This window comes from Oncorhynchus masou, chromosome 30 (genome assembly GCF_036934945.1).
Source record: "Oncorhynchus masou masou isolate Uvic2021 chromosome 30, UVic_Omas_1.1, whole genome shotgun sequence".
Classification (NCBI taxonomy): Eukaryota; Metazoa; Chordata; class Actinopteri; order Salmoniformes; family Salmonidae; genus Oncorhynchus; species Oncorhynchus masou.
In genome coordinates this window covers 63,883,541-63,895,704 of record NC_088241.1, presented here as the reverse complement: position 1 = coordinate 63,895,704, position 12,164 = coordinate 63,883,541, and the positions used below count along the sequence as shown (strand labels likewise).

The 12,164-nt window shown below is 42.0% G+C and overlaps 1 protein-coding gene across 1 annotated transcript; it reads left to right on the top strand.

Moving 5' to 3' along the window:
• The first annotated feature begins 953 nt into the window (after positions 1-953).
• Positions 954-10,272, top strand: LOC135521688 (WW domain binding protein VOPP1-like). Its single transcript, XM_064947362.1, has 4 exons — positions 954-970; positions 2,034-2,111; positions 5,393-5,526; positions 7,564-10,272. The coding sequence occupies exons 1-4, from the start codon at positions 954-956 to the stop codon at positions 7,749-7,751; spliced, it is 417 nt and encodes a 138-aa protein (XP_064803434.1). The 3' UTR covers positions 7,752-10,272.
• Positions 10,273-12,164: the final 1,892 nt, after the last annotated feature.

Sequence of the window (12,164 nt, the reverse complement as noted above, 5' to 3'; positions counted from 1 at the left end):
TATCGAGTACAGTACATACATATGAGATGAGTAATGTAGGGTATGTAAACAAAGTGGCATAGTTTAAAGTGACTAGTGATACATGTATTATATAAAGATGGCAAGATGCAGTAGATGATATAGTACAGTATATACAGTGGGGCAAAAAAAGTATTTAGTCAGCCACCAATTGTGCAAGTTCTCCCACTTAAAAAGATGAGAGGCCTGTAATTTTCATCATAGGTACACTTAAACTATGACAGACAAAATGAGGGAAAAAAATCCAGAAAATCACATTGTTGGATTTTTAATGAATTTATTTGTGAATTATGGTGGAAAATAAGTATGTACATATACATATGAGATGAGTAATGTAGGGTATGTAAACATTATATTAAGTGGCATTGTTTAAAGTGGCTAGTGATATATTTTTACATACATTTCCATCAATTTCATTATTAAAGTGGCTGGAGTTGAGTCAGTGTGTTGGCAGCAGCCACTCAATGTTAGTGGTGGCTGTTTAACAGTCTGATGGCCTTGAGATAGAAGCTGTTTTTCAGTCTCTCGGTCCCAGCTTTAGCGGGGTGAACAGGCAGTGGCTCGGGTGGTTGTTGTCCTTGATGATCTTTATGCCCTTCCTGTGACATCGGGTGGTGTAAGTGTCCTGGAGGGCAGGTAGTTTGCCCCCAGTGATGCATTGTGCAGACCACACTACCCTCTGGAGAGCCTTACAGTTGTGGGCGGAGCAGTTGCCGTACCAGGCGGTGATACAGCCCGACAGGATGCTCTCGATTGTGCATCTGTAGAAGTTTGTGAGTGCTGTTGGTAACAAGCCGAATTTCTTCAGCCTCCTGAGGTTAGTCAACAAAGCAAGCAGTTGTCATGAGGCAAATAGCAAAAGGGGAAAAAAAGATATAATGTCCTGGGCCATTGTAAGTTCAGAGTAGGGGGGGGTACTTGTACCAGACTGGGAGATGGGCAAGGGCAGACGGTGAACAGGAGAAGGTGTCACATCCACTTGGGAGAAGCGTTTATTTCTGGAGGCAGATTTCTTGTAGGAAATGCCAATAGATGGTCTTTGAACAGCAAGAGGGGACTTCAAAGACTCTTGCCACTTGTTGGGCCCAAAGGCCTCCACACTTCACACCTCCGTTCTAATTGAAATTGTATCTGGTCTGTCCTGGCAGACTTAAGCATTCAGTCCCCATAAAGTACTTCATTATTTCAGAATGTTTCGATAATTGGATGTTTCGGCATAATTCTCTTTTAAGAGTTTTTGTTTTTTCAAAGACACTGACATTTTTTAACGTTTTATTTTTGTTTGTTTAGGTGATTTCCTCCAATTCCACACAATGCTATGTATTAGTTTCCCATCCCTGGTTTCTGAAGCATCCTCAGGTCTGCACTAAGTGCACATTGTTATCTAGTTAGGCTTCACAAAGATTAACGGGTTAGTCCTTACATACCTTAGTCTGGGACTCCCTAGTCTAGGACTAATTCATCTAAATAATTAAGTTAAGCAATGTTTTATTCTGGATTCATTTAAGTAGAATTTAAACTTTGTCTGGGAAACCCATGGGACTCTCCAAGGTACTGAAAGCGTTCCACAGGGATGCTGGCCCATGTTGACTCTAATGCTTTCCACAGTTTTGTCAAGTTAGCTGGATGTGCTTTGTGTGGTGGACCATTCTTGAGACACGTGGGAAACTGTTGAGCGTGAAAAACCCAGCAGCATTGCAATTCTTGATACCGTACCCCGCATACAAAGGTACTTAAATATTTTGTCTTGCCCATTCACCCTTTGAATGGTACACATACACAATGCATGCCTCAAAGCTTAACAATCTTTCTTTAACCTGTCTCCTCCACCTTCATCTACACTGATTTTGAATTGGATTTAACAGGTGACATCAATAAGGGATCATAACTTTCACCTGGTCAGTCTGTCATGGAAAGAGCAGGTGGTTCTTAATGTTTGGTACATTCAGTGTATATAACTCACTACGCTCTGTTTCTAGACGTGACTAGACAAAGTGTTTGCGTTCTCATTTCAGATGCCGCTCGTACGAGGACTGCTGTGGGACCCGATGCTGTGTCCGAGCCCTCTCCATCCAGCGGCTATGGTACTTCTGGTGAGGCCATCTTAACTGACTATAAATGGACTGGACAAGGAGGTTTTTTTGGAGAGAGTTTTTTCCAGTGTTATTTGTTTGGTCCAATCAAAAAGCATGCATGACATTAGTTGAATTGTAAGGCTTTCTCATATTGCAATGTTCCAATGCTGTTATTGGGAAAATAAATCCCACGCCCAGGTCATTGACGAGTCACCTCTCTGACTGGCAACCGATCCTCATTCTGGTGGTAAACAAATCATTGATACAAATAAGGCACACGCCATGACTGCTCTCCCGGTGGTACGAGCTCAGCTGAAAATGGGGCGACGTTTGGTGCCGCTTTACTTACTGTCGATTCATACAAGACCGACTGCAACGTTTCCATGGGAGAAGACAGTATTTGCACCTGCAAGTTGCTGGGGGAAAAATACAACCCAACATCAAGACATCAAAGCACATCATCCCAATATACACTGTGTACAAAACATGAGGGACACCTTCCTAAAATTTTGTTGTACTCCCTTTTGACCTCAGAACAGCCTCAATTTGTCGAGACACGGGACTCTACAAGGTGTCGTATTCTACAGGGACGCTGGCCCATGTTGACTCCAATGCTTCCCACAGTTTTGTCAGTTGGCTCGATGTCCTTTGGACCTGATACACACAGGGACCCTGAGTGTGAAAAACCCAGCAACACAAACCGGTGCGTCTGGCACCTACTACCGTAACCCGTTCAAAGATACTGCAACATTTTGTCTTGCCCATTCACCCTCTTAATGGCACACATACACAATCCATGTCTCAATTGTCTCTTGGTTTAACAATTCTTCATCTCCACTGATTTGAAATGGATTTAACAAGTAACATCAATAAGGGATCATAGCTTTCTCCTGTATTCACCTGGTCCGTCTGTCATGAGAAGCGCAGGTGTCGTCTCACCCTGGCGTGACGTTTTGATAACCATGTAAATCTTTCTCTGACATGGTGACTCATCAATATATTAGTATTTTATTTACTCTCAGATTCCATAATGCTAATTAGCATCAACGTTGACATCGTGCAAAGCTACAAATCCCTGCAAGCTCCTGCATGTCATCTCTAGCTGACACGTTCGCTAACAGGTATTGTGTCAATTTTAAAACTTGCACAAGAAATGTAGCCAATTTATTCATTACTAAATTTAGCTAACATTAGATGGCTAATCCAGAGATGTATTAATTATGCCTCGATTCATCAAGTCTCGTTCAGATCATCAATGGTATTTGTAGTTCTTTATGAAGCCCACAGAAAACACAGCTTATTTTAAGTGTTTCTAAAATCCCCTATGTGGGAAAATGATTGTAACCTTTTATTTATTTATTTTTTTTTACCTTTTTTATTTTACTAAACTCAGCAAAAAAAAAGAAACATCCCTTTTTCAGGACCTTGTCTTTGAAAAATAATTTGTAAAAATGCAAAATAACTTCACAGATCTTCATTGGGGTTTAAACACTGTTTCCCCATGCTTGTTCAATGAACCATAAACAACTAAGGAACATGCACCTGTGGAACGGTCGTTAAGACACTAACAGCTTACGGTCACAGTTATGAAAACTTAGGCCACTAAAGGGGGCTTTCTACTGACTCTGAAAAACACCAAAAGAAAGATGCCCAGGGTCCCTGCTCATCTGCGTGAACGTGCCTTAGGCATGCTGCAAGGAGGCATGAGGACTGCAGATCTGGCAGGGCAATAAATAAATTGCAATATCCGTGCTGTGAGACGCCTAAGACAGCTGTAACACATGATTATCACCTGTTGCTGTTTACTCTTGTTTCACTCTCCTCCGTCAATATGATTAGGACTGGCTGTGTGGTATCAGTCAACATGATTAGGACTGGCTGTGTGGTATCAGTCAACATGATTAGGACTGGCTGTGTGGTATCAGTCAACATGATTAGGCCTGGCTGTGTGGTATCAGTCAACATGATTAGGACTGGCTTTGTGGTATCACTCTCCTCAGTCAACAACATGATTAGGACTGGCTGTGTGGTATCACTCCTCAGTCAACAACATGATTAGGACTGGCTGTGTGGTATCAGTCAACATGATTAGGACTGCATGTGTTCTCATGACATTTTGATTTGGGAAGTTTTAATGTTTTTTTTCTTGGAAACTATATAATTTAACAAAATCCCTGCATCACTAGTCCAGTGCCGTCCGTGGAATGGATCGTTTTTTTTTTGTCCATTAAAATTTAGGCTCGATTACAGTCTCAAAATGGCCAGAAACAAAACTTTCTTCTGAAACTCGTCAGTCTATTCTTGTTCTGAGAAATTAAGGCTATTCCATGCGAGAAATTGCCAAGAAACTGAAGATCTTGTATAGCGCTGTGTACTTCACAGAACAGCGCAAACGGTCTCTCACCAGAATAGAAAGAGGAGTGGGAGGCCCCGGTGCACAACTGAGCAAGAGGACAAGTACATCAGGGCTGCAGCGTAGCCTAGTGTTTAGAGCGTTGGACTAGTAACCGAAAGGTTGCAAGTTCAAATCGCCGAGCTGACAAGGTAGAAATCTGTCGTTCTGCCCCTAAACAAGGCAGTTAACCCACTGTTCCTAGGCTGTCATTGAAAATAAGAATTTGTTCTTAACTGACAACTGACTTGCCTAGTTAAATAAAGGTAAAATAAAAAACATTGTGTCTAGTTTGAGAAACAGATGCCTCACAAGTCCTCAACAGGCAGCTTCATTAAATACTACGCGCAAAACACCAGTCTCAATGTCAACAGTGATGTTGACCTTCCAGAGTTGCAAAGAAAAAGCCATATCTCAGACTGGCCAATAAAAATAAAAGATTAAGATGGGCAAGATAACAGAGGAAGATTGAGAAAGTGTTATGGACAGACAAACATTTGTGAGAAGCAGAAAAAATGAAAAGATGCTGGAGGAGTGCTTGACGCCAGAATAAGGCTGTAACTTAACAAAATGTGGAAAAAGTCAAGGGGTCTGAATGCTTTCCGAATGCACTGTAAAGTATGAAAAAGCTTTTAAAATGTTATTATTATTATACTTTTATTGTGTACTAGATCATATGGGTTGAAAAGTACATATTTCTTTTCTCAGACATAAATAAACAATTCCATGTGAAAGCCAAAGGTCATAGTTTTCTTGAGGTTGGAAACACTACTACTACATTAATAAAATATTCCCGTCTTACTAGATTGACTAAAGCCATAGCAAAACAGTGCAAAATGGCTGCCAGTTTCAATGCATGTCCCACTATGACTGCTCTCTTCTCTTTCTCTCCTCCCTCTTTCTCCAGGTTGATGCTGATGATGGGGGTGCTATTCTGCTGCGGAGCGGGCTTCTTCTTCCGCAGGTGCATGCACCCCTCGCCCCTCAGCGACGAGCATGCCTTCAACGTCTCCTTCACCAGGCAGCCTGTATCCACGCCAGGTCAGTGGGAGTATACGGCATAGACGTGGATTCTCAATTCTTTTTAACCCATTGTGATAAACGTTAGCGATTTATAGACATTGCTGAAGGAGACCAAATCACAGGTTATTTTGATTCAAAGTGCCAATTTACCCCAGTGTGTTATCAGCAGTGACAGCTTTACTGGGCCTCCACAGTGTTGCAGGAGATAAGATACCCAGCGGGGGGCGGGGTTTAAATCAATGTTCATTCCAGGTGCAGTGAGATAATTAAAATGGCTGCTGATGACATACACACGCAGAGCCAGGCAGCATCATATATTTAGGTATGAAAATACTTCAAAATACTTCAAATAAAGTACTACCGAAGTCATTTTTTAAAGGGGTATCTTTACTTTTTACTACTTGACTATTTTTGATAACTTTTACTTCACTACATTCCTTAAGAAAATGAAGTACTTTTTACTCCAAAAGGTATTTGTTGCATTTCGAATGCTTAGCAGGACAGGAAAATTGTTTAATTTACACCCTTATCAAGAGCTCATCTCTACTGCCTCTGATTTGGCAGACTCACTAAACACAAATGCTCAATTTGTAAATTATGTTGGTGGGCCCCTGAGAATATCCGTAAATTTAAAAAACAAGAAAATGGTGCCGTCTGGTTTGCTTAATATAAGGAATTTGAAACAATGAATACTTTTGATACTTAATTATATTTTAAAAACGAAATACTTTTACTCAAGTATATTTTTACTGGGTGACTTTTACTTGAGTAATTTTCTATGAAGATACCTTTTTTACTTTTACTCAAATATGACAATTGGGCACTTTCTCCCACCACTGCATTAGGGCTTTTTCCCCACCACTGCATTAGGGCTTTCCCCCCACCACTGCATTAGGGCTTTTCCCCCACCACTGCATTAGGGCTTTTCCCCCACCACTGCATTAGGGCTTTTCCCCACCACTGCATTAGGGCTTTTCCCCACCACTGCATTAGGGCTTTTCCCCACCACTGCATTAGGGCTTTTCCCCACCACTGCATTAGGGCTTTTCCCCACCACTGCATTAGGTCTTTTTCCCCACCACTGCATTAGGCCTTTTCCCCACCACTGCATTAGGGCCACTGCATTAGGGCATTTTTTCCCCCACCACTGCATTAGGGCTTTTTCCCCCACCACTGCATTAGGTCTTTTCCCCACCACTCCCCCCACCACTGCATTAGGGCTTTTCCCCCACCACTGCATTAGGGCTTTTCCCCACCACTGCATTAGGGCTTTTCCCCCACCACTGCATTAGGGCTTTTGCATTTAGGCCCCCCACCACCACTGCATTAGGGCTTTTTTTCACCACCACTGCATTAGGGCTTTTCCCCCACCACTGCATTAGGGCTTTTCCCCACCACTGCATTAGGGCTTTTCCCCACCACTGCATTAGGGCTTTTTCCCCACCACTGCATTAGGCCTTTTCCCCCACCACTGCATTAGGGCTTTTTCCCCACCACTGCATTAGGGCTTTTTCCCCACCACTGCATTAGGGCTTTTTCCCCACCACTGCATTAGGCCTTTTTCCCCACCACTGCATTAGGCCTTTTTCCCCACCACTGCATTAGGGCATGGTTTTGATTTCCAAGGCAGCTGAGACTTTGAAACTGGCACAGTTCAAGGTCTTGTTTTGATTTACATTTTGTTGAGTTGTCAATAATTCAACGTGAAATCAACAAAATGTGACTTTTTATTAAATCCAATCCGTTTTCCATGTTGATTCAATGTCGTCACATTGATTTTTTGTTGTTGTTGTTGTTGAAATAACATTGGCAACACAGCGTTGACAGCTAAGCATGTTGGTCATTGTGGGACCAGTATGTGGGATGTTTGTCATGAATATTTGATGTTGCATCCTGTGTCAGAACACTTAACGGGGGGCTTTGAGCTGTTGAGAAGAGGGCGGAAAGAGGAACATTTTTAAATACTTTATTTGAATCCACGAGTCACATTACTCACACAGACCTGAATTTGCACTCTGATTAACAGTGACAATTTCTCTGTCCTCCCCCATGCAGTATCCCAGCAGCCTGGCATGGTGGGCTATGGCGCCCCCGGCGGCGTCTTGACTTCCCCCCTCACCCCCGTCTACCCCATCCAGCCCGGCCCCGCCCATATGATGAACGACTACCCTCCACCGCCTTCGTACTGCAACCACCCACCCCCTCCTTATGAACAGGTTTCCCGGACACCAGAGAAGAAGTAAGTCTCAGCGGCGTTTCCCTCCGTTCCTCCTCCTTCGTTGTGACATCACCAGCAGAACGGACAAGGACATGAGGGGACAGCCACTGTGTCTGTCCACTGTTATACTGTCAGCCCAAGTGCTCACCCAGGTCACAGGGACAAGAAACTGAGAACCACCTCGAGGAACAAACTGTGCTTCCTGAGGACCAGGATACAGACCGGCTCAATATGTCTCCATGGTTTATATTTTCAAAATCATTCATTCTTTCTAATTTACACAAAAGCATAATTATATATATATATATATATATATATATATATATACCAGTCTTTTTCTGCTGACAGTGCCATCTTGATGTGCATGGTCTGTGACTGATCTGTTGTGAGGCACTCGGACTCCTGTAAATGACACAACTGAGGAATTTCAATGGAGAATGCTGACCCAAGATCAGCACATTGCTTCTAGATGAACAGATTCATGTTAGCATTATGGTAGAGTAAGCTGACCTAGGACCAGGACATAAGAACAGACACTGTCTAAAACTGTACACGAATGACAGCAAATTGGAGTTGAAAGCCACCTTGGAGAAGTTACTACACAAGGTGTTTTAAATAGCTGAAAGGGGTAAAGACTCTGTTAGGATGCGTCCACACGAATTGGGCTGCTTGTCTCGTCCTGAATCCTGTGACTATAAACTCTCCGGGCAGGAAGTCTGATCGCTGTGAAGGAAACAGACCTGGATTTATCAGACCTATTATGTGCGTTGGAGAGAGCGGTAATTTGGAGAGGCAGATTTTTTATTGTTTTTGTTTATTCACACTATGTATTCCTACTGTGCGGACTGTGGCGATTCATCCCTCTGGATCAGGACAACAAACTGCCACAAACTGGCAAGAAATCCACTCAACCAGCCGGACTCCAAATTGAGACCAAGTCATGTGGTTGTCCATTGTGACAATTTCAGTCAGTAACAGCATGTCTAGGGTAAACGCTATCGCAACCCTGCCAACGCCATATTATCGAAGAATGCAGTTCCACTCAAGGCCAGATATTATTATTTTTTAAACTATTACCACAGAGGTTCAGTAATGTTTTTTCAGAGATCTGGACTTCAGTTTGTATAGTAAGGAGCTCGACCAGAATGAGGATGAACTCAAATCAGAGGGGGTCCTGTGTGGCTCAGTCGGTAGAGCATGGCGCTTGCAACGCCAAGCGCCGTGGGTTCGATTCCCGCTGGGGCCACCCATATGTAAAAAGTAGTGGCCCCAGCCGACTTGCAAGTCGCTTTGGATAAAAGCTTCTGCTAAATGGGATATATATTTTTTTTTAAATCAGTGCGTTTGTTCCGGACACGCATGCATGCAGGTTGCAACTGGATCACGTTTCACTGAGGAGCTCAAGGACTTTGTTTACTGTTCCTTCGAAGTATTCACATCCCTTAGCTTTTTCCACGTGTAGTTGTTACAAAGTGGGATTTTATTTTTATTTATTTTTTTGTCAACGATCTACACAAAATACTTGAATGTCAAAGTGTGGGAAATATCCTACAGCCACAAGGCTTGACAATATGGAGAGTGGTACTCAGTAATGCATTGGATTGAATTGGCCCCAAACATAACACTTTGTATTCAGGACAAAATGTTCATTGCTTTGCCACATTTGTTTGCAGAATTATTTTAGTGCCTTGTTGCAAACAGGATGCATGTTTTGGAATATGTTTTTATTCTGTACAGGCTTCCTTCTTTTCACTCTGTCCTTTAGGTTAATATTATGGAGTTACTACAATGTTATTGATCCATATTCAGTTTTCTCCGACCACAGCCATTAAACGCTGTAACTGTTTTAAAGTCACCGTGGTGAAATCCCTGAGCGGTTTCCTTCCTCTCCGGCAACTGAGTTAGGAAGGACGCCTGTATCTTTGTAGTGACTGGGTGTATTGATACACCATCCAAAGCCTAATTTATAACTTGACCATGCTGAAAGGGATATTCAATGTCTTTGTGGTTGAAATTCACTGCTTGACTAAAGGACCGTATACAGATAATTTTGTGTTGGGGTACAGAGATGATTTTTTTTAAATGACGTTATACACAGAGTACTGCAGAGTGTCCATGCAACTTAAAGCACATTCTGACTCCTGAACTTATTTAGGCCATAACAAAGGGGTTGACTGAAGACATATTTTCATTTTGAATGAATTTGTAAAAGAAATTCTTAACCTAAATTCCACTTTGACATAATGGGATTATTGTGTGTAGACCAGGGACAAATCTCAATTTAAGCCATTTTAAATGCAGGCTGTAACACACAATTTTGAAAAAGTCCAGGGATGTGAATAATTTTCTGAAGACACTGTATGGGAGGCTTTGACTAATGACATACTCTGGTAGAACTGACAGATTCTCCATTTCTGTGCTGCAATAAATCTCTAGAAAATGTAGTGGTAGTCACAAACGCTAACGTAACCTTTAAATTGGGGCGGCAGGGTAGCCTAGTGGTTAGAGCGTTGGACTAGTAACCGAAAGGTTGCAAGTTCAAATCCCCGAGCACAAGGTATCTTCGTTCTGCCCCTGAACAGGCAGTTAACCCACTGTTCCTAGGCCGTCATTGAAAATAAGAATTTGTTCTTAACTGACTAGCCTAGTAAAATAAAGGTAAAATAAAAATCATATTTTATGGGTCACATACACATATTTAGCAGATGTTATTGCGGGTGTAGCGAAATGCTTGTCAAAGTTGCTTAGGGCAGCTTTGCTTCTAGCTCCTATCTTACTACTTTCAGTAGCCTCGTTGTTCAAACAAGCAGAATGTTATTGGTCAACTGGTCCTGCATAGGTACAACTCAGTAAATTTGGTTAAAAATTATTTCATTTATATAACACCATTTCACAAGACAACCATTCTACATGTGTACAGTAAAGACTCTATGTGACTGACAATTGGTTGAGTAGTTCCTCGACCCTGGTAATGGACCCACAATTTGGGGGAAAGTACCAGGATGTTGACATCTAGTGTGAAACAGGAACCCAACCCTCAAGGAACACGATCATGTGAAAATGTCCTAAGAGAGGTGTCTTTGCAGGATATGAGACCATACGATCTATTGACCAGATCCAACTAACCAACCATTTACTGTCATAGAGCAACATCCTCATGGACATTTCAAGTCTATTTGTAGATGTTTTGTGTAGATAGCTGGAAAACTGTGTACATGGACACTATTAGAGCAGAACCAAGAAGGGTAATCTACAGTAGGATAAGTGTTTAGTATTGGATGTTGTGCAGACATTTGGCGAATCTGACTTATTTATTTGATCATTTTAACTATGCAACAGAGGTTTAAATCGTGGAACTAGAGGATTTTATTTTACTGTTGTAGCGGTCGGTTGTTTGTTTTTTTTGCCATTTTATGTTACTACAAAAAAAAGTAATTATCCATCCATGAGATGTGGATAATAAAGTTTCCTTCTGATCAAAGTTGGTGTTGATTTATTCACTTTGAAGTTGTCCATGACTGCCGTCTCACTTTAGTCCTGCTTTGAGATGACATTTTATTACATTTTATTTACTGGGTCACATGTGTTTTAAATATTCTCAGGATGGAAAACTGTTTAGTATTTTCATTCCTATTCTGACAAAGATTGACTCCCTAAACATTTTATAAAATGGTATCCATGTATTTTGCTTATTGCATTACATTTGCTAGAAGCCACATTTCTCCTCATTGGACCTGCGTGGTTCTGGTACCGGTTCTGACTGACAATTTGATCTGTGGACGCGGATAGCCCTGGTTCCCACGGACACTTCTCTCAGCCTGTCTGACATGTAAACTCAAAGCGCTGGGATGCCCCTTATACCATTTTCATTTGCTCTTCAGACTCTCCAACTCCTGGCTGAACAACCTGGTCACAGAGCATTTTGTATTATTCTGTATGTAAATCCTACACACTCCATTTAGTATGCTATGTTTCGTATCAAGTCAAGTTTATTTATATAGCCCTTCTTACATCAGCTGATATCTCAAAGTGCTGTACAGAAACCCAGCCTAAAACCCCAAACAGCAAGCAATGCAGGTGTGGAAGCACGGTGGCTAGGAAAAACTCCCTAGAAAGGCCAAAACCTAGGAAGAAACCTAGAGAGGAACCAGGCTATGTGGGGTGGCCTGTCCTCTTCTGGCTGTGCCGGGTGGAGATTATAACAGAACAAGGCCAAGATGTTGTAAGTCGCTCTGGATAAGAGCGTCTGCTAAATGACTTAAATGTAAATGTAATGTTCAAATGTTCATAAATGACCAGCATGGTCCAATAATAATAAGGCAGAACAGTTGAAATTGGAGCAGCAGCACGGCCAGGTGGACTGGGGACAGCAAGGAGTCATCATGTCAGGTTGTCCTGAGGCATGGTCCTAGGGCTCAGGTCCTCCAAGAGAGAGAAA